Source organism: Podarcis tiliguerta (genome assembly GCF_965153285.1).
Source record: "Podarcis tiliguerta genome assembly, chromosome: 1".
Classification (NCBI taxonomy): domain Eukaryota; kingdom Metazoa; phylum Chordata; class Lepidosauria; order Squamata; family Lacertidae; genus Podarcis; species Podarcis tiliguerta.
The window spans coordinates 128,958,532-128,985,502 of record NC_139534.1 but is presented as its reverse complement, the minus strand read 5'-3'; the positions used below and the strand labels follow the sequence as shown (position 1 = coordinate 128,985,502).

The following is a 26,971-nucleotide window of genomic DNA, read 5'->3' as shown; positions in this document are numbered from 1 at the left end:
AGAGACCGATACAGGAGAGACATGTTTCGTTGCAGCTGGGGCAGATGAAGGCGTCTGGTTGTGCTGCTGCACATGCACCACAGCGTTTCTTCTCTCTATGCTCCTCCCAGAGGTCATTCCTCCTCTGGTCACTGCTTATTCTAACCTCACATAGAATCATAGAATCATAGAGTTGGAAGAGACCACCAGGGCCATCGAGTCCAACCCCCTGCCAAGCAGGAACCACCATCAGAGCACTCCTGACATATGGTTGTCAAGCTGCTGCTTAAAGACCTCCAAAGAAGGAGACTCCACCACACTCCTTGGCAGCAAATTCCACTGTCGAACAGCTCTTACTGTCAGGAAGTTCTTCCTAATGTTGAGGTGGAATCTTCTTTCTTGTAGTTTGGATCCATTGCTCCGTGTCCGCTTCTCTGGAGCAGCAGAAAACAACCTTTCTCCCTCCTCTATGTGACATCCTTTGATATATTTGAACATGGCTATCATATCACCCCTTAACCTCCTCTTCTCCAGGCTAAACATGCCCAGCTCCCTTAGCCGTTCCTCATAAGGCATCGTTTCCAGGCCTTTGACCATTTTGGTTGCCCTCCTCTGGACATGTTCCAGTTTGCCAGTGTCCTTCTTGAACTGTGGTGCCCAGAACTGGACACAGTACTCCAGGTGAGGTCTGACCAGAGCAGAATACAGTGCTGTGTACTGATCGAAACTCAGTGTTGATCGAAACTCTGCAAACCTGTAAGGTGAATGGCCTGGGTGGGGACGGTCCAACGCTCTGTTGGAGAGCACACACTTTGCTTGCAGAAGCTCCAATTTGTGGCGTCTCCAGAACCAGCAGCAGTCTTCAAGGAAAGATCTCTGTTAGAGCAGAAAATACTGGGGTGGGCAGACAAAACAGCTTTCGCGATGCACAGAAACTGGGTTTCAGAGGCATTTTCTGCATCTCGGACTCTCCTCTCCCTTGGCTGCCCTCTCGTTTGTCTATACAAACTGCCAGGCGACTTCAGGAACTTCTGGACCAGGCTGCACTTCTGTTTGGGTTGAAATAAATAAATGAAGCCCTTGGAATATTTACCAGAATGCATCGGTTCACCTTGAGGGTCAAAGCACATCCTTGCAGCACACTTAGCTGTGTCAGTCTGAAAGGAGACAGTTCGGAGCTTCGCAGCTGCTGTAGGATGAAATATTGATAAGCTGTCGCTCCTCAAACATCCGGGAAGAATAGTTTCCCCGGTCAAGACGATAAAGAGATGGTCAGAGCTCTCCATTCTTTGAAATGCATTGGGGGGTGGGCAGGGGATTAAGAAAACAGGCTGGCCAAAACTTCGACGTTGGATTTTTTTAAATATTGAAGACACCTTTGGTCGTGAAAGGGGCAAAATAAATAAATCAGCTGCGACTCCGGCAGCCAGGTAGCCTAACCTTTCTGCCAAGTCCTTTGTGGGCTGAATTCTGATGCTGCCCGTTTCACTGCCTCTGCAATTCTCGAGGTAAATGCTGGCTGTCTCTTTCAATTATGCAAACAGCCTTCGCAGACCAAGTCTAGATTTGGCCCTTTCGGAAGGGAGGGAGGAAAAGAAAGCCTAGATTTGATTTGGAGCATTCCTGCCCAATCAGGGTGTAGCTGGATGTTACAGGGATGTGAAACTGCTGAGTGGCGGCAACAGAGCTGATGATTAATAGTGCTGATAAATAATACCTGATAATGTAGGAAAAGCTTTGGAAACAGGAGAAGCTTATGGATTGGACAGAGGTGGCTGCCTGTTGGTATCCTGTATGGTTAACTATTCCTGTCTTTCACCCTCCCAGCAGAGCATGTGCAGAGTACAGTGGTACGTCGGGTTAAGTACTTAATTCATTCCGGAGGTCCGTATTTAACCTGAAACTGTTCTTAACCAGAAGCACCACTTTAGCTAATTGGGGCCTCCTGCTGCTGCCTTGCTGCCGGATCACGATTTCTGTTCTCATCCTGAAGCAAAGTTCTTAACCTGAAGCACTATTTCTGGGTTAGCGGAGTCTGTAACCTGAAGCGTATGTAACCTGAAGTGTATGTTACCCGAGGTACCACTGTATGTTGATGGCTGGAAAAAAACTGGTGGCACAAAAAGGGTGTCACCTCTATCCTTAAGGGTTGGTAAATCGAGTGGCAGAGGTGATAATATTGACTGAGAGGGTTGTTGTTGTTTAGTCGTGTCTGACTCTTCGTGACCCCCTGGACCAGAGTACGCCAGGCACTGCTGTCTTCCACTGCCTCCTACAGTTTGGTCAAACTCATGCTGGTAGCTTCGAGAACACTGTCCAACCATCTCATCCTCTGTCATCCCCTTCTCCTTGCGCCCTCCATCTTTCCCAACATCAGGGTCTTTTCCAGGGAGTCTTCTCTTCTCATAAGGTGGCCAAAGTCTTGGAGTCTCAGCTTCAGGATCTGTCCTTCCAGTGAGCACTCAGGGCTGATTTCCTTCCGAATGGAGAGGTTTGATCTTCTTGCAGTCCATGGGACTCTCAAGAGTCTCCTCCAGCACCAGAATTCAAAAGCATCCATTCTTCGGCGATCAGCCTTCTTTATGGTCCAGCCCTCATTTCCATACATCACTGCTGTGAAAACGATAGCTTTAACTATATGGACCTTTGTTGGCAAGGTGATGTCTCTGCTTTTTAAGATGCTGTCTAGGTTTGTCATTGCATTCCTCGCAAGAAGCAGGCGTCTTTTAATTTCGTGGCTGCTGTCACCATCTGCAGTAATCATGGAGCCCAAGAAAGTAAAATTTCTCACTGGTTAAGAAAAGCATTAAGGGACCTTTTGTATGAAGTGGTTTTCTTGTGCCGAATTTATGAGGACCAGCTATAATTTAGAATAGGGGGTGGGGAAACATTTGGCGCTCGGGGGCCACATTCCGTTCAGGATATCCTTTCAGGGGCCACAAGATGTGGGCGGGGCTAGTGGCAAAAGTGGGCGGAGCAGTGAGTGCAAACAGATTATTGGTTTGTCTTTGTTCTGATTTTTAATTATGTATTTTGCGGTTTTGGTATTGTAATTTTAGGTTGTGAACCACCCTGAGATCTACGGGTATAGAGCGGTATACAAATAATAACAATAACAATAACAATAATAATATTTTGTACAGAAGTAAGGCCTGCTGTGTTCAGTAGACATTTTCTCTGATAGGTAGAGAGTTCCTAGGAAATCTGAGTTGGACCCTGTGTTCCAGGTCTCTTTCTGTTTTGGAATGTGCGAATTATTAGGCAGGTTTATCTGTCATTGAGAACTGAATCTACTGAGGAGGTTAAAATATTAGCAGGATTTTAACCACATGGGTGGCGCTGTGGGTTCAACCACAGAGCCTAGGACTTGCTGATCAGAAGGTCGGCGGTTTGAATCCCCACGACAAGGTGAGCTCCTGTTGTTCGGTCCCAGCTCCTGCCAACCTAGCAGTTCAAAAGCACGTCAAAGTGCAAGTAGATAAATAGGTACTGCTCCAGTGGGAAGGTAAACGGCGTTTCCGTGCGCTGCTCTGGTTTGCCAGAAGCGGCTTAGTCATGCCGGCCACATGACCTGGATACTGTACACCTGCTCCTTTGGCCAATAAAGCGAGATGAGCGCCACAACCCCAGAGTCGTCCGCGACTGGACCTAATGGTCAGGGGTCCCTTTACCTTTACTTTACTATGGATAATTTTGAAGGATAAAATTTGGATAGTATTGGTATGCAGTTGTAAATATTATCACAAGCACCCATGGAAGAGATGGGGGAAGTCAGGAAATTCAGAGTAATCTCGATATTTGGATTTTGAATTTGTTGTTGTTGTATGTTTATATTGGCTAAAATCACATGTGATATATGTATATATATATATGCTTTCGTAGATTTTCACGGGTACAGGAATGCAGGTTTTGGTGTCCTCGGGTGTCTTCCCGTGTAAAAGTTGGGGTGTCTAGGCGACGTTTCGACGAGGTCTCACTCGTCATCTTCAGGCTGGTGCTTTCGGCTTCTTGTTACTGGAACAGAGCAGGATCTCAGTGTTTGAGTTCCTATAAATACTGTTGAGGAGGTGTGGTGTATAGCCTCCAATGTTCTGGGCAGAGAGGAGGTTCCCAGGCTAATGTGCCTTTTCTTCTTTTGTTCCTTAATTACTTGAGGGATATCTTGAGTGATTTCTTGAGTGATTTCCTGAATCCCACTTAGGTGGGTCATTAGGTGTGGATTAGTTGCTAAAGCCTTCGTGTCTTGAACTCTTGAACTTTGTGAAGAGTTTTTCTGAGAAGATGGCTGTACTGCACTTGGTTGTGCTCTGGCTTGGCTTCGTGTATAGGGGCGAGCTGTGGTTTTGTGGCCTGTGCCAGCCAGATCTGTGTAGGGATTGCAGGGGGGTGCAGCATCCGGAGGTGCCACCCTGGTTTGGCTACTGGATGGTGTCTGTAATTTATCTGTGGAGAGGGTCTGGGTTTGGGTCTGGTGTGGTTGATTGGTGATGGCGTTCTGTGTGCCTCTGGATCTGGTGTCAGATTTTGTGGGGAGATCCGGACAGATTTTGTCCGGATGCTGCACCCCCCTGCAATCCCTACACAGATCTGGCTGGCACAGGCCACAAAACCACAGCTCGCCCCTATACACGAAGCCAAGCCAGAGCACAACCAAGTGCAGTACAGCCATCTTCTCAGAAAAACTCTTCACAAAGTTCAAGAGTTCAAGACACGAAGGCTTTAGCAACTAATCCACACCTAATGACCCACCTAAGTGGGATTCAGGAAATCACTCAAGAAATCACTCAAGATATCCCTCAAGTAATTAAGGAACAAAAGAAGAAAAGGCACACTAGCCTGGGAACCTCCTCTCTGCCCAGAACATTGGAGGCTATACACCACACCTCCTCAACAGTATTTATAGGAACTCAAACACTGAGATCCTGCTCTGTTCCAGTAACAAGAAGCCGAAAGCACCAGCCTGAAGATGACGAGTGAGACCTCGTCGAAACGTCGCCTAGACACCCCAACTTTTACACGGGAAGACACCCGAGGACACCAAAACCTGCATTCCTGTACCCGTGAAAATCTACGAAAGCAAATATCTCACCTCTACGGGGAGGAAACCTTCCAGCTGACAAGAACCTACGAGAAACTAGAAATCCGAAGAGCCACCATCTTATGTGATCTCTTGTTCCTACGCAACTGCCGAGACAACAACTTAATTCCCACATGCTTCCAACTTAAATTCCACTCTAAAACCCCAGCTACCGAAAGGATCCTGAAACGAACTGAACTATCTCTAATCAGAAACGAACTACACAAGAAAAGATACCTACTAAACCAAACCAACAAAGATCTACTCACTCTTCACCTCAAACTCTGTAACAAAATCCACCCTGCACTCTGGGACAAATGCAAACAACTAGCCGTCTGGAGAGCTGAAACGGAGACCTCACACAAGACAGACACACACACCAACAAACTCCACAAACTAGAGAAACGCCAGAAGCCCAGCCACCCTCCACAACAACCCATGAAACAAACAGTACATAACATATCAGACAGGATCCTCACCTCAACTGAAACCAAAGTACTCTCCAAAGGTTTCAACTTTGCAGTCGCCCCGAGACGCATCCCCACGGAAAACATCATATGCGGAGTCGAAGCTAGCCTAACCAAAATCAATCCAGATGAAGCCAATAAAATCAGACTTGAAGTCACCAACATCCTCTGCTCCAGCAAACCACCCAGAAGCAATTTACACAAAGAAGAACAGAAAGCACTCACCAACCTGAGGAAAGACAACAACATAATCATTCTCCCAGCAGACAAAGGTAATGCCACTGTTGTGATGAACACATCGGACTACCAAGCAAAACTATCAAATCTACTCCAAGACCCTACCTACCAACCTATAAAAACAGATCCCACCACCTATCTGGAAAAAACCACCAAATCCAAAATAAAAGCCTCTCCTATCAGTGAAGAAATCCAGCTAAGAATCATCCCCAGAGAAAAATCATCCAGATGCCCCAAACTCTACGGCCTCCCCAAGATACACAAAGAAGGAACACCACTCAGACCAATAGTCAGCTCCATAGGCTCACCTCTACAAAATCTCGCTAAATTTCTCGCCAAGCAACTTCAGCCCTATGCAGAATCCATCTCTTCACACGTTCCAAACTCCTTCCAGTTCATAGAAACAATAAAGAAGCAAAACCTACAACCCAATGACCTACTTGTGAGCTTCGATGTTGTATCTCTCTTCACACAAGTGCCCATTAATGAAGCCTTGACAGCCATTCAAAACAAATACAATCCCCCCGAATACATCTTGGACCTGACCAACCACTGCCTAACCAACACGTACTTCATCCACAATGGACAAAGATACAAACAGATAGAAGGAGCACCTATGGGATCACCCCTCTCACCGGTCATCGCTAACCTGTACATGGAACACTTTGAAACCAATGCTTTAGACAAGTCAGAACACAAACCCAAACTTTGGCTCAGATATGTTGACGACACCTTTGTAATTTGGCCACACGGGAAGGAAAAACTGGATAGCTTCCTCACACATCTCAACAGCCTACACCCCAAAATACAATTCACTATGGAAATAGAAGCCAACAACCAACTTCCCTTCCTTGACGTCCTAATCTACAAAAAACCTGATGGCTCCCTAGGACACACTATCTACCGAAAAAAACACACACCAACCGCTACTTACATGCACAATCACACCACCACCCTGCACAAATAAACTCCGTAGCCAAGACTCTCATCTCCAGAACCAAACGCCTGGCTGACGAAGACCACTTGAACACTGAGTTACAGAATCTCTCAAATGTGTTAATTGCCAATGGATACCAGCAAAACAGGGTTACGAAGCTAATCCAAAAAGAAACACCCCCCAAAAACCAAGACACAGAAGAAAACAATGGCATAGCCCTCCTTCCTTATATCAAGGGCACTACAGATAAAATTAGCAAAATCCTCCATAAACACAATATCAAAACAGCCTTTTGCACCAACCAAAAAATAGCCAATATCCTCAGAAACCCCAAGGATAAAATTCAGTTGGAAAACCAAGGGGTCTATGAAATACCCTGCAAAGTCTGCCCAGCCACGTACATTGGACAAACAAACAGACGAATAAATGCACGTATCGCAGAACACAAGAATGCCGTCAAAAAAGAAGAAAAAACTTCCTCTCTTTTCCAACACATGAAAGAAACAGGACACGAAATTAATTTTGCAGATTCCAAATTGCTCTTTAACATGGAACATCACCACAAGAGAATAATCATGGAAGCCATCGAGATAGAGAAACACCCTCACAACATGAACAAGCGTGACGACACATCCCGCTTGCCAGACATCTGGAAATTAGCCCTCCCCACAAAATCTGACACCAGATCCAGAGGCACACAGAACGCCATCACCAATCAACCACACCAGACCCAAACCCAGACCCTCTCCACAGATAAATTACAGACACCATCCAGTAGCCAAACCAGGGTGGCACCTCCGGATGCTGCACCCCCCTGCAATCCCTACACAGATCTGGCTGGCACAGGCCACAAAACCACAGCTCGCCCCTATACACGAAGCCAAGCCAGAGCACAACCAAGTGCAGTACAGCCATCTTCTCAGAAAAACTCTTCACAAAGTTCAAGAGTTCAAGACACGAAGGCTTTAGCAACTAATCCACACCTAATGACCCACCTAAGTGGGATTCAGGAAATCACTCAAGAAATCACTCAAGATATCCCTCAAGTAATTAAGGAACAAAAGAAGAAAAGGCACACTAGCCTGGGAACCTCCTCTCTGCCCAGAACATTGGAGGCTATACACCACACCTCCTCAACAGTATTTATAGGAACTCAAACACTGAGATCCTGCTCTGTTCCAGTAACAAGAAGCCGAAAGCACCAGCCTGAAGATGACGAGTGAGACCTCGTCGAAACGTCGCCTAGACACCCCAACTTTTACACGGGAAGACACCCGAGGACACCAAAACCTGCATATATATATATATATATATATATCACAACTGAATCTACTGAATCTGCTGCCATCCCTAGTCACAACACTCTTTGGCTTTTGCTGCAAGAGACTGACTCATCTATAACTTTGGAAAACATATATTTTGCTCTCCGCTATATACAGTACCAGGTACACAGGTGGAGCTGTGGGTTAAACCACAGAGCCTAGGACTTGCCAATCAGAAGGTCAGCGGTTCGAATCCCTGCGACAGGGTGATCTCCCATTGCTCGGTCCTTGCTCCTGCCAACCTAGCAGTTCGAAAGCACGTCAAAGTGCAAGTAGATAAATAGGTACCGCTCCGGTGGGAAGGAATACAGCGTTTCCGTGCGCTGCTCTGGTTTGTCAGAAGCGGCTTAGTCATGCTGGCCACATGACCCGGAAGCTGTATGCTGGCTCCCTCGGCCAATAAAGCGAGATGAGTGCTGCAACTCCAGAGTCGGCCACGACTGGACCTAATGGTCAGGGGTCCCTTTACATTTACCTTTACCTTTATCTTTATATACAGTACCAACCTTTCCTTCTTCTTCTGCAACTCATATGCTTTTGTAGCATTAGATGCTGCAAATTTTCAGTCTGATTAAGCAAGGAGTAGTTGGGTTGGGTTTTGAGCTACCATCCTCCCTCTCTGCTGTAACCTCAAAATGCATCTGCCAAAATGAGAAGAGGCAACGGCCGTGGACGATGCCGTCATTCCAGGCTAATGTCCCCACCTAACTTGTCAGATGCATCTAGCAAGGACTCCCTGGACCAGTTTGAGCAAATGGCATCAACTTCAGCAAAGATACTTCAGATAGTTCCCAGCATGGGAAAACGGGAAATTCTGCCTGGGTCAAAACTGCCATCACCAGAAGACTGTGAGAAGGTGCTTTCTAGGTAAACCTGTTGGGATACTGCCAGGGAGACATCATACTTCCGATGTCTCCGGATGTCCATTGATCTCTCGTAGACACGCAGTATCAGCAATTAGCGACAGGAGCTCCAGAAATAGCTTGCCACATTCCAGAGCCGTGCATGCTCTATCAGCAGATAATGCACAGCGAAAGATGCACTCAGGAGAGCATATTTACAAGTTTATTTCTGCGTTGATCAGAACAAAGAAAAACATGACTGCCTGCTTCAGTGTTCCGGCAGAGAGAGACGAAAGCAAAGACACAACAGAAACATCCTGTGAAACAGGAAATACGCAGACTCTCAAAGCCTGCTCCCTTTTAAGGTGGAACGGAAATATCCTAACAAAACCACCATGGGATGGTGGCTCCCAGCTCTTGCTTCTCAGGGGCTCAGGGTGGAATATGTTTCATGCAAATAATAATTCTGGAGCTAAGACCACATCTTTGGATATTGAAGTCCTCAAGCAAGTCTGGCCAAGGCTGTCCACCATGAGGAAAAGGTCTCGTGGAAGTGCTGAGAAGACCTCTCTTCTTTATGAATGCATTGCCTGCCCCTTTACAGACATGGCCATTGGGGCACCCCCAAAACCTGACTTGCACACCCACAGTGTGACTTATCTGCCTTGTTGAGAAGGCCGGTGGAAAGGACTCGAGTGAGCTAGCGTGAGGCTCGCTGTTGTCTTTGTCATCTGCACACGGGCAGAGTCTGTACTGCGCATGCACGATCACATACATACATAATTGCATGCCTTTGTAGAAATGTTCTTCTGATTTGTTTTGGTTCTAGATGATGCAATAACAGTGTTTTCTGGTCCATGAGTTACCATATCGTGGCACTTCAATTGATGGCTATTTGTTTTCAGGTGGACAGTTTTCTTACACTCACACAAATGATTTGATAGAGGACAATATTAGCCAAGTAGGTGGTGCCCATTGGACTGGTAGGGTGGAAGGCAGACAAACCAACTGTACCGATGACAGGGTTGAGGCCACAGCCAATAACAGGCCAGAGCCAACTAATTCCAGTTTTGCTCCCACCTTCCTCCCCGCTGAGTGTCCAACACTAAGGACACATGCGCAGCATACATTTAAAGGATGATTCCCACCATGGCGTCCCTCAAAGCATTCTGGGAGCTGTAGTTTGTTGATGGTCCCATCCCAGAGCCACAGTCCCCAGACAGGTTAATCAACCAGCCCCTCTTCCCATTGTAGCTCTGTGAGGGGAATAGAGGCCACATTCCCACAACTCTCAGCACCAGCCACAATCTACGTTTCCCAGAATTCTTTGAGGGGAAACCATGACGGTTTAAGGTGGTATCACAGTGCTTTAAATATAATGTGTGCAAGTGCCCTGAGATGGAAGAGGAGGAGGAGGACAGGCCAGCTCCCTGGACTGGTTGTAAGTAATGATACGGAAGGGGGGGGCATGTCTTCTTCACCTCCTTCTTCGCTACAATATAGCCATTTATTTCCAATTGTCAATGTCAAAAGGGACTAAAATCTATAAAATTCATAGAAAATCAACGTGCCAATTTGCTCAATTTCTCTAGGACTCCATGACACCTCCCCTGTCCTCCATAATCCCTCAAGCAAGGTGTCAAGATCCTGTCAAATCAGTCTGCCAAGCCTTTCCTCTGGGCAATGCCAGGTGGCAGACTATGCATACATGGACCATTGTCTTCTCATCACCGGTACTCAGGATGTGCTTATCTGCGCATATCTCCAGCTCTGCATATTCCCCCCTCCCTCCTCCATATGTTAATCCTGTGTAACCCAACCTCTTCTTAATGTATTCATGATGTAATCTGTGTAACCCAACCTCTTCTTAATGTATTCATGATGTAACTGGGATGTATTTTGCACTGTATTCTGGGACATGGAGGGAAGTTTCAAAAGTTCATGTCACCCCTTTCTCGCTGTTCAATCTCGCCTTGAACCTGTTGCGCAATAAACTTGGACCTTCTGCAGTTTGCTCCTGTCTCCGGCTGCGCTCATTTTCCTCCGCAGGGACCCGCGGACTTAGTCCGACGAGCTGGGTGGCAGAGCAGCCTCGCACCCAGATTTTACCGTAGCAGTAAGCAGGCAGGCAGGTAGGTTGGGGGGCTGGCTGAGGGTTGGTGGAGTGGATCCCCATTTGCCCAAACAGGCCAGCTTGCACCGGCCCAGTCCTTTTCCCTCCCAATTTTGGGGAGCTTATCCGCCAAACTGATACACGCCTCTTTCTCCCCAGGTGCCTCACGATCCTCTGTCGTCCGATGCAAGCCGGGAGCCAACTGCCCCAGCACGCAGACTGGCCTCCGCAGGCAACATTCCCCCTTGTCTGCCGCTGAAGATTCTGCTGCTCCCATTCTAGAGCTGCAGAGTCGAAGTCCCTCCGGATTTTGCCGGCACGGCAGAGGAGAGAGGCAGAACAGATCAGGTAGGCACCCCGTAGCCTGAGCGTCACGGCTTCCTGTTGTGCCTTGGGTACCAAAATAAAATTTGAAAAAAGCCTTCCCTGCCCCAACAAGGCATGAATAGTTTATTATTGATGATGATGATGATGATGATGATAAGGTAAAGGGACCCCTGACCATTAGGTCCAATCGTGGCCACCTCTGGGGTTGTGGCGCTCATCTCGCTTTACTGGCCAAGGGAGGCGGCGTACAGCTTCCGGGTCATGTGGCCAGCATGACTAAGCCACTTCTGGCGAACCAGAGCAGCGCACGGAAACGCTGTTTACATTCCCGCAGGAGTGGTACCTATTTATCTACTTGCACTTTGACGTGCTTTCGAACTGCTAGGTTGGCAGGAGCAGGGACTGAGCAACGGGAGCAACCCCCATCGCGGGGATTCGAACCGCCGACCTTTTGATCGGCAAGCCCTAGGCTTTGTGGTTTAACCGACAGCGCCACCCGCGTCCAATAATAATAATAAGAATAATAATTGCATTTATATCCCACCTTTGTCTCCAAGGAGCTCGAGGTGGCCTCCTCATTTAATCCCCCACAACAACCCTGTGAGGTATGTTAGGCTGAGAGGAGGTGGTGACAATCTCAAGGTCAGCCAGTGAGCTTCATGGCCGAGTAGGGATTCGAACCCTGGCCTCCCAGGTCCTGGTCCGAAACTCTAACCGCTAGCTCTCACTGACCCCTACACTGGACCTGCATATTTTGGGAGTGGCACAGCAAGGGAAGGAAGGTTGTGTGAAGAAAGACACTCTGCTCTCTGTCCTCCATCCCGGCCCAGTTCAGAGGCAAATTCCAGCCAGGCAAAGACCGCTGCGGAGGGGGCAGAGAACGCTGAGGGGTGTGGTTTGGGGAGGGGTATAGCCTGCAAAGAGTCCCAAGGACAAAAGGCCTGGAGGGCTGCATCTGAATCCTGGACCTGAGATCTACTACCCCTGAGTAAAGAAACTAACCCAAAATATGGTGGGCTCCCAGGTTGATTCGTACCCCTCTCTTGTGGATAGGTTGTTTTTTGGTGGGTACGAAGGATGGCTGGTCAAAATGAGATGTGTCGAGTCACGTTGCAAGTTTGCAGCGAGCAAGTTGCATCGCAGAAGACTTCTCAAGTAGGACATATGAGCCCCGGGGACAGAGGTGGAGCTAAATCGGATCCCGGGGGCCTCTGAAAGGCAGCTCAGTTCTGCCACCGAAGCAGCGATGCTTTTTCTTTCATTCATAGGCGGAGAGAAGAGAAAGATGAGAGAAAACCAGAGGAAGTACCCATTTTTGAGATTGTTAAAAATTGAGAGTTGGACTGGGGGGAGGTCTTTTTGTTTGCTTTTTTGGAGGATATTTTGAGTAGCTGCCTGTGTGTTTTTTTGGGATGGGTAGTGGGCTTTGATTCCTATGTTTTGTTTGTTTTTTGGGGGTGCCGATGTTTTACCTATTGTTTAGGGCGAGGTACAGTGGTACCTCGGTCTTCGAACGTAGTCCGTTCTGGAAGACTGTTCAACTTCCAAAACGTTTGAAAACTGAGGCGCAAAGGGAACTGAAAAAAAATAACATGTACACGCAGGAGGAGCCGTTTGACTTCCAAGGCGCGTTTGAAAACGGAAGCATTCAGGTTTTCGGCATTCAAAAACTGAAACATTCAGCTTCTGAGATGCTTGGAAACCGAGGTACCACTTTATTGCCAGCTTTCATGCTGTGAAATGGGCGCTTTGTGGTGCCCGTGGCAGTTTCTTAGATTTCCAAATGTGCCCTTGGCACATTTTCAACGCCACAGAAAGCTGGGGACCTCTGGCCTACTCCGACTGGGAGCAGTTTTCCAGGGCCTCTGGGAGAGAAGGGCTTTTCTTGTCCCTTCATGCTGGAGACTTTTTCAAGTTGAGGTAGCATCAGGGACTGAAGCTGGGAGCGCCACGCAAAGCATGAAGTACACCCATATCTCGAACGGAAAGGAGTCTCAGCGGGTATTCATTGTTTGTTGTTGTTGTTGTTGCCTTTGATCTGCAGGTGATACGTAGTTGGCTGTCTCTCCACTCATGTGTGCTGCGTTACGTTTGCGTTAAAAAGAATATGGTGGAATAGCGAAGTGACAACATAATTTTACATAACGAATCGCGCAGATTGCTTAAGTTGTGTAATTTCACCTGCGGCAGACGGCAATACGAATAACATCATTTTGGGCAAACTGTTTAATCTGACCTTGGGGGGCCTCTCCAGGCTGGTGGTTTTGTGTGGCAACGTGTCTCTGAAGCGATGGTGATAATGCGTTAGTGCTGGATTTATACAGTGGTACCTCAGGTTACAGACGCTTCAGGTTACAGACTCCGCTAACCCAGAAATAGCACCTCAGGTTGAGAACTTTGCTTCAGGATGAGAACAGAAATTGCACAGCGGCGGCACGGCGTCAGTGGGAGGCCCCAATTAGCTACAGTGGTGCTTCAGGTTAAGAACAGTTTCAGGTTAAGAACGGACCTCCAGAACGAATTAAGTTCTTAACCCGAGGTACCACTGTACTGGACTTCCCACACACAATATTCTGCTTTATTAGTTGTTCGACACAAGATAGTATCACCAAGGCAACTACAGTCATACCTTGGTTGATGAACGCCTTGGGACTCGAACGTTTTGGCTCCCGACCCCCACAAACCTGGAAGTGTTTGTGAACGTTCTTTGGAACCCGGATGTCTGTTCTGGCTGTTGGTATTGGGGCCCATCAGCCAATCAGAAGCCGTGCCTTGGTTTGCGAACGTTTTGGAAGTAGAACGGACTTCTGGAAGGGATTCTGTTTGACAACCAACGTACATCTGTATCTGTAAACAAACAATGGTAAAAGTAGTTTCTTTCCTAAATAGGTGTTATGTTAAACAATAGCAAACAGAATAAAAAGGGCTTACTTGTAACATACCAGTGGTTCAGTGCTCATTTCTTCTCTTTCCAAAATAGATTTTATATTGAACAATTGCAAAAGCAGTAATAAAGAGTCCACTTATGATATATCAGTGGTTCGGTGCTCAGACGTCGTTCCTGTAATCAGATGTTTCGTTGCATAAGAGCTTAATCATCACACTTTGTAGTAAATAATATACAAGAGAAGACAGTATGTAAACGGGACAAGGGGGATGGGTTTGGTCAGGGAGGGAGGGGTCCATTGAGGCCATTTTGACTGCACCTGACACCCCTCTCCAAAAAAACACAACAACCCTGGAATCAGCACTACGTACAAGCAAAGCAGCGGAGGGGGAAACAGCTGCCACAGGCAGAGACGTATGGAAAACATACAGTGAGAGTGTTTGCCCCACCCAGGAACCATTCTGGGCCCAGACATTGGGGGCAGTCACACATAATGCTAAACCATGGTTTGTTCAGCAAACCTCAAGTCATCTCACAAAGAATCCTGCAGTTTGGGTTGCTTTTGCCTTGTGCCTCCATTGCAAGGCTGTCAGGCTCAGACATAACAGCAAACCATCGCTAAAGTGATCCATGGTCTGCAGGTCATCAACAAACCATCGCTCCAGATCATGGTTTGTTGCCAGAAAACACACAATCGTTCATCTACTGGGCTGGGTTCAGATGTCCAAACAAACAGCGTTTGGGCTAAACAACCATGGTTTCGCTTTGTGCATGAACCAGGTTACTAGTGTGAACCAAATTCCCAGAATTCTCTGGCCTGGTGCTGCTCGCTTTCAGTCTACAAATGCATCTGCTTCCATGCCCTCTTTTCAATACCAGCTGTGTGGCCTGGGGTTCCTCCTTTCAGATATCGGAGGTGGTCTCGATCCCCCTTTAACAGTCGCCGCTGCCTCTTTTTGCAGGGGAAGACGGGACCCAGGGCCACGGAGAGAATGGCAGCCAAGAGAGCAACGTGCAGACGCGGTGCGAGTCCTGCACGTCCACGTTCCTTAAGATTGTCTGGGGATTTCTGATCATCCTCTCCGTCTCCTCCTCCTGGGTCGGAACAACGCAGATTGTGAAAATCACATACAAGAACTTTGATTACCCGTTTTTCATGACTTGGTTTTCCACAAACTGGAACATTATGTTTTTCCCAGTGTATTACTCCGGGCATCTTGCAACGGCGCAGGAAAAGCAATCTCCAATCAAAAAATTCAGGTAGGCCTATCATTTATTTCATCCCCATCCCACCATTTTCTCCAGGGAGCCCAAGGTGACTGACATGGTTCTCCCCCTCCTCATTTAATCCCGACAATGACCCTGTGAGGTAGGTTAGGCTCAGTATACCTGAAGGAGCGTCTCCACCCCCATTGTTCTGCCTGGACATGGAGGTCCAGCTCTGAGGGCCTTCTGGTGGTTCCCTCCCTGCGAGAAGTGAGGTTGCAGGGAACCAGGCAGAGGGCCTTCTCGGTGGTGGCACCTGCCCTTTGGAACACCCTCCCATCAGATGTCAAGGAAATAAATAACTCTCTGACTTTTAGAAGACATCTGTTTAGGGAAGTTTTTAATGTTTGATGTTTTGTTGTGTTTTTAATATTCTGTTGGGAGCAGCCCAGAGTGGCTGGGGCAACCCAGCCAGATGGGTGGGGTATTAATAATAATAATAATAATAATAATAATAATAATAATAATAATAATTGAGGCACTCGCTGGCTCAAGGTCACATTTAGTGAGAGTTTCATGACTGAGTGGGGATTCGAACCCTGGCCTCCCAAGTCCTAATCCAGCACTCTAAACCACTACGACATTCTGGTCCATTACGATGGTAAGGAGTCTTCCTGGGTAGAATTGATCGAAGGCAAACGCAAAGCTGGGAAGATGCTGGACTCAGGTCACACTTTGTCATTTATTTTTGTGTGTTTGTCCACACCCTGGATTTTAAGACTCCTGTTTTCTTTCCCTTGTGTGTGCAGGGAATGCAGTCGGATCTTCGGTGAGGATGGTCTGACGCTGAAACTCTTTCTTAAAAGGACAGCTCCCTTTTCTATTCTCTGGACTTTGACTAACTACCTTTACTTGCTGGCTTTGAAGAAGCTGACGGCCACGGACGTCTCGGCCCTATTCTGCTGCAACAAGGCCTTTGTCTTCCTGCTCTCCTGGATTGTGCTGAAGGATAGGTTCATGGGTGTAAGGGTAATGACCTCCGCCATTCCCTCTCGTTCTCGCTCCCCATTGTGCATGGTGGCTTTGCAGGGAATATAACCAGAAGGGGCATCAACTTTGGTAGAAACGGTTTTGGTGACCTGTGTGATTTAACAGCCCCCAGGCGATTCTGAAAACCTTGGGTTGCGTTCACGGGAGTCATTTTTATGGAGAAATCTCACCATCAGGTTGCTTTTCCTTGTGATTCTTCCACAAGGAAGGTCTCATAAATGTTGCCCTCTGGTGAGGAAACTGAGATACAACAATGGGAAAACTAATCCACTAAAAATATATATATACCATATTTTTCGCTCCATAGGACGCACCGAACCATAGGGCACTCCTAGTTTTTAGGGGGAAAATAAAGAAAAAAATTATTCCCTCCCCCCAGCCCCAAAGAGCAAAGAAGCCAAGACAACAAGCAGGATCCATCCCACTGGCTGTCTTGGCTTCCACTTTAGCTGCACACAACCTCTCCAGCCGGGAGAGGCTGCGCGTGGCTTTGGCAGAAGCCAAGACACTGAGCGGGATGGATCCCGCTCGCTGTCTTGGCTTCGTTTTTAGCCGCAGGGCTGGGTCAGGGGAAGCCCGAGATTCCCCCGACCCCATCCCCCAAAACAGGTCCAGGAGTGGCGGCAAGATTGCGCGCAACCTCGCCGCCGCTCCCGGAGCTTGCGGATAGCTGCCCGAAGCCCGGGGAGCGCAGCGGGAGTTGGTGCTGCGCTCCCTGGGCTTCAGGCTGCAGGGTGCTATCCATAAGCCTTCGGACCGCTCTCCAGGCTTCAGCGAAAGCCTGCATTTGCTCCATAGGACGCACACACATTTCCCCCTCATTTTTGGAGGGGAAAAAGTGCGTCCTATAGAGTGAAAAATACGGTATACAGTGGTACCTTGGTTCTCGAATGGCTTAGTTGTCAAACAAATCGGCTCTCGAACGTCAAAAACCCGGAAGTAAGTGTTTCGGTTTTGGAACGTTTTTCGGAAGCCAAACGTCCGAGTGCAGGAAGCTCCCGCAGCCAATCGGAAGCCGCGCCTTGGTTTTCGAACGGTTTCAGGAGTCGAACGGACATCCAGAACGGATTACGTTCGAGAACCAAGGTTCCACTGTAATGCAAACTTATTTGCATACAACCGGGGTTGTATCTTTCTTTAACTCCTCAGGAACACATTTTTAAGGAAAACTAATGACTGGTAAATGTTGGATTGTAGACATTGCTAGTAGAATTTCACCCTTATTGGGGGGTGTGGGGGGCGCAGAGGCACTCACCTGACCTCCCAAGAACTAGGTCCCTTTTGCTTCTCTGTAAAGACCGGGGTGGGTGTTGGTATTCTTGAGAGTGTATGGATCAGGGCCATTGTGCAAAATGAAGAAATACAGCTAATCCGCCACCTGCCTTGTATCTAGTATCACCGATGCCAATAAGGACATGGTGGGAAATATTTCCCTTAGAATTAATGACAGTGGAATAATAATAATAATAATAATAATAATAATAATAATAATAATAATTTATTATTTATACCCTGTCCATCTGGCTGATTTTCCCCAGCCACTCTGGGCGTCTTCCGATCAAGTGTTAAAAACAATACAGCATTAAATATAAAAAACTTCCCTAAACAGGGCTGCCTTCAGATGTCTTATTATGCACATTTAATAATAATAATATCTGGCCGGGTTTCCCCAGCTGCTCTGAGTGGCTCCCAACAGAATTAATGCTAATAATATTTTTTTAAAAAAACGATAAAACATCATACATTAAAAACTTTCCTTAAGAGGGCTGCCTTCAGATGTCTTCTAAAAGTCAGATAGTTGTTTATTTCCTTGACATCTGATGGGAGGGCATTCCACAGGGCGGGCGCCACCACCGAGAAGGCACCCTTTCGGAAAGATTGAAAGATGTGTGCTGTAAGGGATTGTTTAAGAAGCAAATGCTACCCATCAGTATTAAAAGGAAAGGCTTTCTTTAACGCCACCGTTCCTGATTTCTATTTCTGTAGCACAACAAAGCCCCAAATGCTCTCCCAAAATAACCCGTGCATCTTTTCAACTCGCGGCACCAGCAATTAATGTTTGCCCTCGCCAGTTAAAATTGTCCTCCCGACAGCGAATTAACTGAATGAAAGCTTTAATGGGTTAATCCGTTGATTAAACCGCTTTGAGCCTCCTGCTCCAGTGTTTATTCCATGGTTCTCTCTGTCCAATTTACTCTGGCCCTTAATGAGCACATGTATAAACTAGAGGAGGCAGATAAGCAAACCGGTGGGATGAGCCGATGGAGGAGGATGCCTTCTTGTGCCGCGATGCAGAATGAAGGAGCCGGGAGATCGTTGCGGGGAATTGCAAGGAGAGTGCGGCTGTTACACTCAAGATCAGCTTGTGGGCTTCCCAAGGGCATCTAAGACGCTGGAGTGGAGAGTGTGGAGGGAGAAATTTGGTTCTGTTTGTATTTTAATATCTGCACTTCTCTGAATTTTGTGGTGCAGTTCTGCAGCCAAGGAATGTACAGTGATACCTCGGGTTACAGACGCTTCAGGTTACAGACTCTGCTAACCCAGAAATAGTACCTCGGGTTAAGAACTTTGCTTCAGGATAAGAACAGAAATTGCACGATGGCGGTGCAACGGCAGCGGGAGGCCCCATTAGCTAAAGTGGTGCTTCAGGTTAAGAACAGTTTCAGGTTAAGAACGGACCTCCGGAACAAATTAAGTTCTTAACCCGAGGTACCACTGTATGGGGATGCAGGTGGCGCTGTGGGTTAAACCACAGAGCCTAGGACTTGCCGATCAGAAGGTCGGCGGTTCGAATCCCTGCGACGGGGTGAGCTCCCATTGCTTGGTCCCTGCTCCTGCCAACCTAGCAGTTCGAAAGCATGTCAAAGTGCAAGTAGATAAATAGGTACCACTCTGGCGGGAAGGTAAACGGCGTTTCCATGCGCTGCTCTGGTTCGCCAGAAGCGGCTTAGTCATGCTGGCCACATGACCCGGAAGCTGTACACCGGCTCCCTCGGCCAATAAAGCGAGATGAGCGTCGCAACCCCAGAGTCGGCCACAACTGGACCTAATGGTCAGGGGTCCCTTTACCTTTACCACTGTATACAAAAATGCATTTTTTGGTGAAAATACCATGTAAGCGTCTCCCGATAAACCCAGGGGTTATATTCCTGGGAACAAGGCATATATGTGAAATCATATATGGTGGGGAACACCACCTAAAAAGCCTGTAAACTGCCTCTAAACCCCTAAAAACTCTTAAAAATCCACCAAACTCCACCACAATCACTCCCTCCAAACTTCCTTTCTCAAACTCCAACTCTCCCCAGGTCTCAAAGGTCGGTGCGCCATGCTCCTGGAATTGCAGTTGCAAAGGCCCCTGCCGTTTCCCCACACTTTTCGCACTTTTCGCACAATTCTTGCAGTTTCCCCGCTCTTTCTGGGCCATTCTAGCCCTTTACGCAGCTTTCTGCAGTTTTAAATCAATTTATTTGATTATTTTGCAGTGTCACGCGTTATGCACGAGCTCAAGTGGGGAGACGCTTGCACAAAAGAGCATTATAGTAAGGGAGACTGCTTAGCAGAAATGGGTGTGTTTGGAGAATGAATTTGTGGTAGAATGCTTTCGAAGAAGATTAGGAAAATTCACGGAGGCTAAAGCTATCGTGGCTGCTTCTGCTCTGCTTGGAGGCAGTAATGCGGCTGAACATCGGTTGGTGCAAACCACAGGATGGGAGAGGGCTCTCGCACTCGGGTCCTGCCTGCAGGCTTCCTATGGGGACCTGGTTGGCCACTGTAAGAAAAGGATGCTGGATTAGACTGACCATGGGCCTGGTCCAGCAGGAAGGCTCTTCTTGGGTTCTCATGGCTCCAAGGCTCTTCCCCAAGAAACAGTCTCCTTCTTACAGTGTAGCCCAAGTTGGCTCATGCCTCCTCCTCCTCCTCCTTCTTCTTCTTTGGTGATCCCTCATAGCTGAGTAAGATTGTCTTCCATAAACACAGTTTTAAGAATGAGTCCGTAAGTGACTGTGGAGGCCAATTCTGGATCCACACGTCCTTCCACAGTGGGGACATAGGTTCCCGGGCGGGAGTTGATCACAGTGAGGGTTTGCCAAGCGTGCCTTCCTCTTAGCACGTTTCTCCCTTGCTTCCTGAGTTTGAGCATCTTCAAAGTCCATGACACCTTTGGTAAAGGCTGTTTTCCAACTGGAGCGCTCGCAGGCCAGTGTTTCCCAGTTGTCGGTGTTTATGCAACATTTTTTTAAGGATTTGCCTTGAGAGAGTCTTTAAACCTCTTTTGTTGACCACCAACATTATGCTTTCCATTTTTAAGTTGGAAATAGAGTAGTTGCTTCGGAAGATGACAATCAGGCATCGGCACAACATGACCAGTCCAATGAAGTTGATGTTGAAGAATCATTGCTTCGACACTGGTGATCTTTGCTTCTTCCAGTACACTGGCATTAGTTCACCTGTCTTCCCAAGTGATGTGTAACATTTTTCGGAGACACCGTTGATGGAATCTTTCGATTTCTCACCCAAATGACAGTGGGCTATCATAAATAGGCAAGTGACAAAGATGTAGCAAGATCTCAGAGGCTGCCTGCACCGTCGAGAAACACACACCAGCCACAGGTTCCCATTCACACTGTGTACCTTACAAAGTCCTTGATGAGTATTCCTCTTGCCCTGTTAGCCCCCCAAACCGTCATTCCTTCGTCCATTGCAAAAGACCGATAACAGAAACAAATCTGGTTTGGGAGCAGCCTTGCCCAAATTGCTTTTAAATCTAAAATATCCTTAAAAATCAAAGAATTGTAGGGTTGGAAAGCTACACCAAAGAGTTATCTAGTCCATCCCCACAAGGCATCCATGACTGATGGTCATTCATCCTATGCTGTCGAACAGCCCCTACTGTCAGAGAGTTCTTCCTGAAAAAGTCCCTCCACCAAATTTTATGAAAAGAGGGGATGCACTATAATAATAATAATAATAATAATAATAATAATAATAATAATAATATTTATTCCCCAGCCACTCTGGGTGGCTTCCAACAAAACACTAAAATACCGTAATGCATCAACCATTAAAAGCTTCCCTAAACAGGGCTGCCTTCAGATGTCTTCTAAAAGTCTGGTAGTTGTTGTTCTCTTTGACATCTGGTGGGAGGGCGTTCCACAGGGCGGGTGCCACCACCGAGAAGGCCCTCTGCCTGGTTCCCTGTAACTTGGCTTTTTGCAGCGAGGGAACCACCAGAAGGCCCTTGGAGCTGGACCTCGGTGTCCGGGCAGAGTGATGGGGGTGGAGACCTTCAGATATACTGTTACCAAGACAATCCCCTTGTTGTCCCCATAGTCTACACCGTGTGGGGTGGGGGTCCCCAAGTGGGCAGTGGGGTTACCGGGGTGGGGAGCGCTAAGGGATAAAAATGACTACCAGACTTTGCAAAGCTGGTATTGCAGGACGAAGTTCGTCCATTTCGCTGAATGAATTAAGCTGAATAGTTTCAACTGGATTTTGAGTAAACATGCAATTAATTGTTACTGTTCTGAATTTTATTTAGCCATTACCTTCCTTAGGGAGTCCTGCAAAGCACTATTCTGAATAAGAATGCTTTTAAAAGGGTAGGGTAAGGGGCACTGGGGAGGGGTTTGTGGAACAGGGGCAGAAGCAGTGTCCCAAAAAAGTTTGGGAACCACTGGCCTGTGCTTCCATTATGTTGGTCTGTCCCCACTCAGAGCCCCCTATTCCAGTGGCGTAGCGTGGGTTGTCAGCACCCGGGGCAAGGCAAGTAATTTGCGCCCCCTAACCCGTGGATTTGCGCCCCCCTAACCCTAACCCCCAGATGCTGCGCCCGGTGCGGCCGGCCCCCCCTGCACCCCCCACGCTATGCCACTGCCCTATTCAGAGGGAAAATATGAGAGAGAGAGAGAGAGAGAGAGAGAGAGAGAGAGAGAGAGAGAGATTAGTTTCTGGGCACAATTCAACATGCTGGTTTTGATTTATAAAGCCTTAAACAGCTCAGGACCTCAATACCTCAAGGACCACCGCTCACCATAGGAACCTACCCGGACCCTAAAATCATCTTCTGAGGCCCTTCTTCATGTGGCCCAGGGGGTGGCAACACAAGAACAGGCCTTTTCTGTGGTGGCTCCCCATTTTGAGAATGTTCTCCCCAAGGTGTCTTGCCTGGGGCCTTCATTATATATTTTTAGGTGCCAGGTGAAAACATTCCTCTTCCACCAGGCGTTTGGCTAATTAACATTATATGCCCTTTTAAATGTGGAGTTTTTTTGAGGGGGAGGCTATTGCTGTGTTCATTTGCTTATTTTTTTATTAAGTATGTTGTGTTTTTTACATTGTGAACTGCCCTAAGATCTACGGATGAAGGCCTGTACGCAAATTTAATGAACAAACCAACCGACAAACCTCACAGCATCATTTTCCGAGTGACACAATTGCTCTAAATTTCTTTCCTTGTGGATTACGCAGATAGTTGCTGCAATCATGGCCATCACTGGAATCGTCATGATGGCGTACGCAGATGGTTTCCAGGGCGATTCGATTATCGGGGTCGCCTATGCTGTTGGGTCTGCATCGATGTCGGCGCTGTATAAGGTAAGTCCTTGCACACTTCCTTGCTATCTTAATGCTTTGAAGGAGGAGAGGAGCAAAATTCGAGCTGCACAAGAGCAAAGCAAGCTCTCCATACTGTGAAGGCCCCTTCCTTCTCTTCCCTCACCTGATTTACATTCTGCGCCAGGTGCGTCAGGGGAAAGTTACGACGGAGATAATTACTTTTGTGGCCCACCAAGGAATCAGCTTGGCTTCCCTTTATCGAGTCTTAATGAAAACTCTATTATTCCGCCGCGGTGAGATTAGCATCTGTGAGTCCCTCATTTTCCGCACCGGTGTTTTTATCGACGCTCACTGTGCATGAGTGGGAGAGCATGTTGAAATGTCGAAGGAGGACCCCTCCGGTGAGAGGAGGAAGGTCTAGCCCACGACGCCCCGCTTTTTTGGAAGTCCAGCCTTACAAGGACGAGAGGGATTCTTGCCACGGCGCTAACAGTCAAGAAACAGTGAGGAATCAACTCTTGTCAAAAGTGCACCCTTACAAAGCTAGGAGAAGGCTTGTCCGCCAGTCCTACTGGGTGGAGCTGTAGTCTAAACCACTGGGCCTCTTGGGCTTGCCAATCAGAAGGTTAGCGGTTCGAATCACCGTGATGGAATGAGCTCCCGTTGCTCTGTCCCAGCTCCTGCCAACCTAGCAGTTCGAAAGCACGCCAGTGCGAGTAGATAAATAGGTACCACTGTGGCGGGAAGGTAAACGGGGTTTCTGTGCACTCTGGTTTCCATCACGGTGTCCCGTTGCGCCAGAAGCGGTTTAGTCCTGCTGGCCACATGATCCGGAAACCTGTCTGCCTGGCTCCCTCGGCCTGAAAGCGAGATGAGCGCCAAAACCTCATAGTTGCCTTTCACTGGACTCAAACGTCCAGGAGTCCTTTAAAGGTCCCCTGACCATTAGGTCCAGTTGTGGCCGACTCTGGGGTTGTGCGCTCATCTCGCTTTATTGGCTGAGGGAGCCGGCGTGCAGCTTCCAGGTCATGTGACCAGCATGACTAAGCTGCTTCTGGCGAACCAGAGCAGCACACAGAAACACTGTTTACCTTCCCGCCAGAGCAGTACCTATTTATCTACTTGCACTTTGATGTTCTTTTGAACTGCTAGGTTGGCAGGAGCAGGGACCGAGCAATGGGAGCTCACCCCGTCGTGGGGATTCGAACCGCCGACCTTCTGATCGGCAAGTCCTAGGCTCTGTGGTTTAACCCACAGCGCCACCCGCGTCCTTTACCTTTTACCTAAGTCTCTCAGCTTCTCCTAGTTGCGCGCTCGACGAGGCAGTTGCTGCCACAGAGCTGTATGCAACCTGTTTCTGCTCCTCTCTCTTCAGTCCTCTCCTGGTCCTTGGAGACAATGGGAGCAGGAGGAGAAGGTGTGGAAGTCCTTGAATCTACCTCAGACTGACCTCTCCTTCCCTCCTCCGGCACCCATTCTTCACTCTTCAGTCCTGCAGTTCCTCCTGTCTCTCCCCCTCGTCTCTCAGCTGTTTCTCCTGGTTCACTGACCCTTCCTTCCATGTCACTCTCCAATCCCTCTTCTCCCAGTGCCCACTCTTTGGTGCCCAGCCCGTCCCTGACCATTCCTCCCCACTTCAAGAGCTCTCTGGTATCTTCTGCAATGGGCACGGCAAACTTCCAGCCTATGAACTCAAAGCAGCACCCAAGAGCTGGCTGGTTTCCCCTCCGGACTCTCCCAGGTCATGCCCGCACAGGCCACGCCCCTCCATCCAGACCACGCCCCTCCACACAGGCCCCACCCCTCCTCACAGGCCACGCCCCTCACCAGCCCTGCCCTTGTTGAGCAGAGTGAGGTGGCCACTTCAGGTCGGAGCTTTTGTGCGTCCCAAAAGGACAACAAATTGCTATTTCAATGGGTAGATAGTTGTAGAACTGTTGGGTTGGAAAGGGGTTCCAAGGGTCATCTAGTCCAACCCCCTTAAATTTAATATTGTCGCCTTCTTGCTCCCAGGATTCTGTGCCTCAGGTGTCAAAATACCGTATTTTTCGCCCTATAGGACGCACTTTTTCCCCTCCAAAAATGAAGGGGAAATGTGTGTGCGTCCTATGGGGCGAATGCAGGCTTTCGCTGAAGCCTGGAGAGCGAGAGGGGTTGGTGCGCACCGACCCCTCCCGCTCTCCAGGCTTCAGGAAGCTATCCGCAAGTCTTGCAAGCCCGGCGGGAGGTCCCGCGGGCTCGCAAGGCTTGCGGGCAGCAGCCTGCAGCCCAAAAGCTCGGGGGACAGCGGGGAGGCGCAGCGCTGCCACCCCGTTATTCCCCGATCTGATCTGGAGGCTGGTGGGGGGTGGAGAAGCAAGCTTGCTTCTCCCCCCTGCCAGCCCCACAAGCTCGGGGGATAGCGGGGAGGTGGAGCACCGCCACCCCGTTATTCCCTGGCCTGATCTGGAGGCTGGCGGGGGGGTGGAGAAGCAAGCTTGCTTCTCCCCCCCTGCCAGCCCCACAAGCTCGGGGGACAGCGGGGCAAGCCGCTGCCCCAAGGAGGCTACAGAGGCTGTCCCTGAAGGCAGAAGAGGGAGACGAAGCGCTCCATCTCCCTCTTCTAGCTTGGGGATGGCTGCGCAAACCTGGGGGGGGGGGTTTCCTTGATTTCCCCCCAAAAAACCTAGGTGCGTCCTATGGGCCGGTGTGTCCTATAGGGCAAAAAATACGGTAACTTGACCAGCTTTGGGGAAGTTGCACCATGGCTTTGGGAGGGAGGCTAACCCTTTGCTGCGCTGCCTCGGGCACCGAAATATCTTGAGTTACTCTGTTCCCCAGCGGCTGAGGAGGTTGCACTCAGCCTGAACTGTTTCCCCCACTTTAGGTTCTGTTCAAGATGTTCCTTGGGAGCGCAAACTTTGGAGAAGCGGCCCATTTCATATCTACGCTTGGCTTTTTCAACTTGGTCTTCCTTTCCTTTACACCGATCATCCTGTATTTCACCAAGGTGGAGTATTGGTCTCCCTTCTCGGCCGTTCCCTGGGGCTACCTGTGTGGAATAGCCGGCCTCTGGCTAGGTATTTATCCCTATTTTATTTCTTTACCTGAATGTTTACGATTTGCACAACCGTATCAAGGTGGCTGGGACGCGGGTGGCGCTGTGGGCTAAAGCCTCAGCGCCTAGGGCTTGCCAATCGAAAGGTTGGCGGTTCGAATCCCCGCGGCGGGGTGCGCTCCCGCTGCTCGGTCCCAGCGCCTGCCAACCTAGCAGTTCGAAAGCACTCTTGGGTGCAAGTAGATAAATAGGGACCGCTTACTAGCGGGAAGGTAAACGGTGTTTCCGTGTGCGGCTCTGGCTCGCCAGAGCAGCGATGTCACGCTGGCCACGTGACCCGGAAGTGTCTTCGGACAGCACTGGCCCTCGGCTTCTTTGAGTGAGATGGGCGCACAACCCTAGAGTCTGTCAAGACTGGCCCGTACGGGCAGGGGTACCTTTACCTTTATCAAGGTGGCTGCGTGGCAGGAGGAGCAAGCTTGCTTTCCCTGCTCCGGAGGGCAGGATCCGAACCAACGGATTCGAATGACGAGAAAGGACTAAACATCAGGAAGAACTTTCTGACAGCAAGAGCTGTTCAACAGTGGAACAGACTCAGTGCCAGTTGTCAGGGGTGATGAGAGGTCCAACAATATCTGGTTGGTCGCAGGTTTCCCATCCCTGACCTATATTATTATTATTATTATTATTATTATTATTATTATTATTATTTAAAGGTAAAGGGACCCCTGACCATTAGGTCCAGTTGTGGCCTACTCTGGGGTTGCGGCACTCATCTCACTTTATTGGCCGAGGGAGCCGGCGTGCAGCTTCCGGGTCATGTGGCCAGCAGGACTAAGCCGCTTCTGGCGAACCAGAGCAGCACACGGAAACGCCGTTTACCTTCCCGCTGGAGCGGTACCTATTCATCTACTTGCACTCTGAGGTGCTTT

General features: G+C 48.6%; 1 protein-coding gene across 4 annotated transcripts in view; it reads left to right on the top strand.

The window, feature by feature from the left end:
• SLC35F4 (solute carrier family 35 member F4) overlaps positions 1-26,971 on the top strand; it is a 143,748-nt gene that overhangs the window by 112,135 nt on the left and 4,642 nt on the right. For 2 of the 4 annotated variants that reach the window (XM_083438033.1, XM_083438034.1), the window contains exons 2-6: positions 11,134-11,322; positions 15,151-15,448; positions 16,204-16,423; positions 22,916-23,041; positions 25,869-26,061. In XM_083438033.1, coding sequence (XP_083294159.1) covers positions 11,134-11,322; positions 15,151-15,448; positions 16,204-16,423; positions 22,916-23,041; positions 25,869-26,061 — 1,026 coding nt within the window. The remainder of the gene's footprint in view (positions 1-11,133; positions 11,323-15,150; positions 15,449-16,203; positions 16,424-22,915; positions 23,042-25,868; positions 26,062-26,971) is intronic. The other 2 variants (XM_083438035.1, XM_083438036.1) reach the window with 1 other exon arrangement.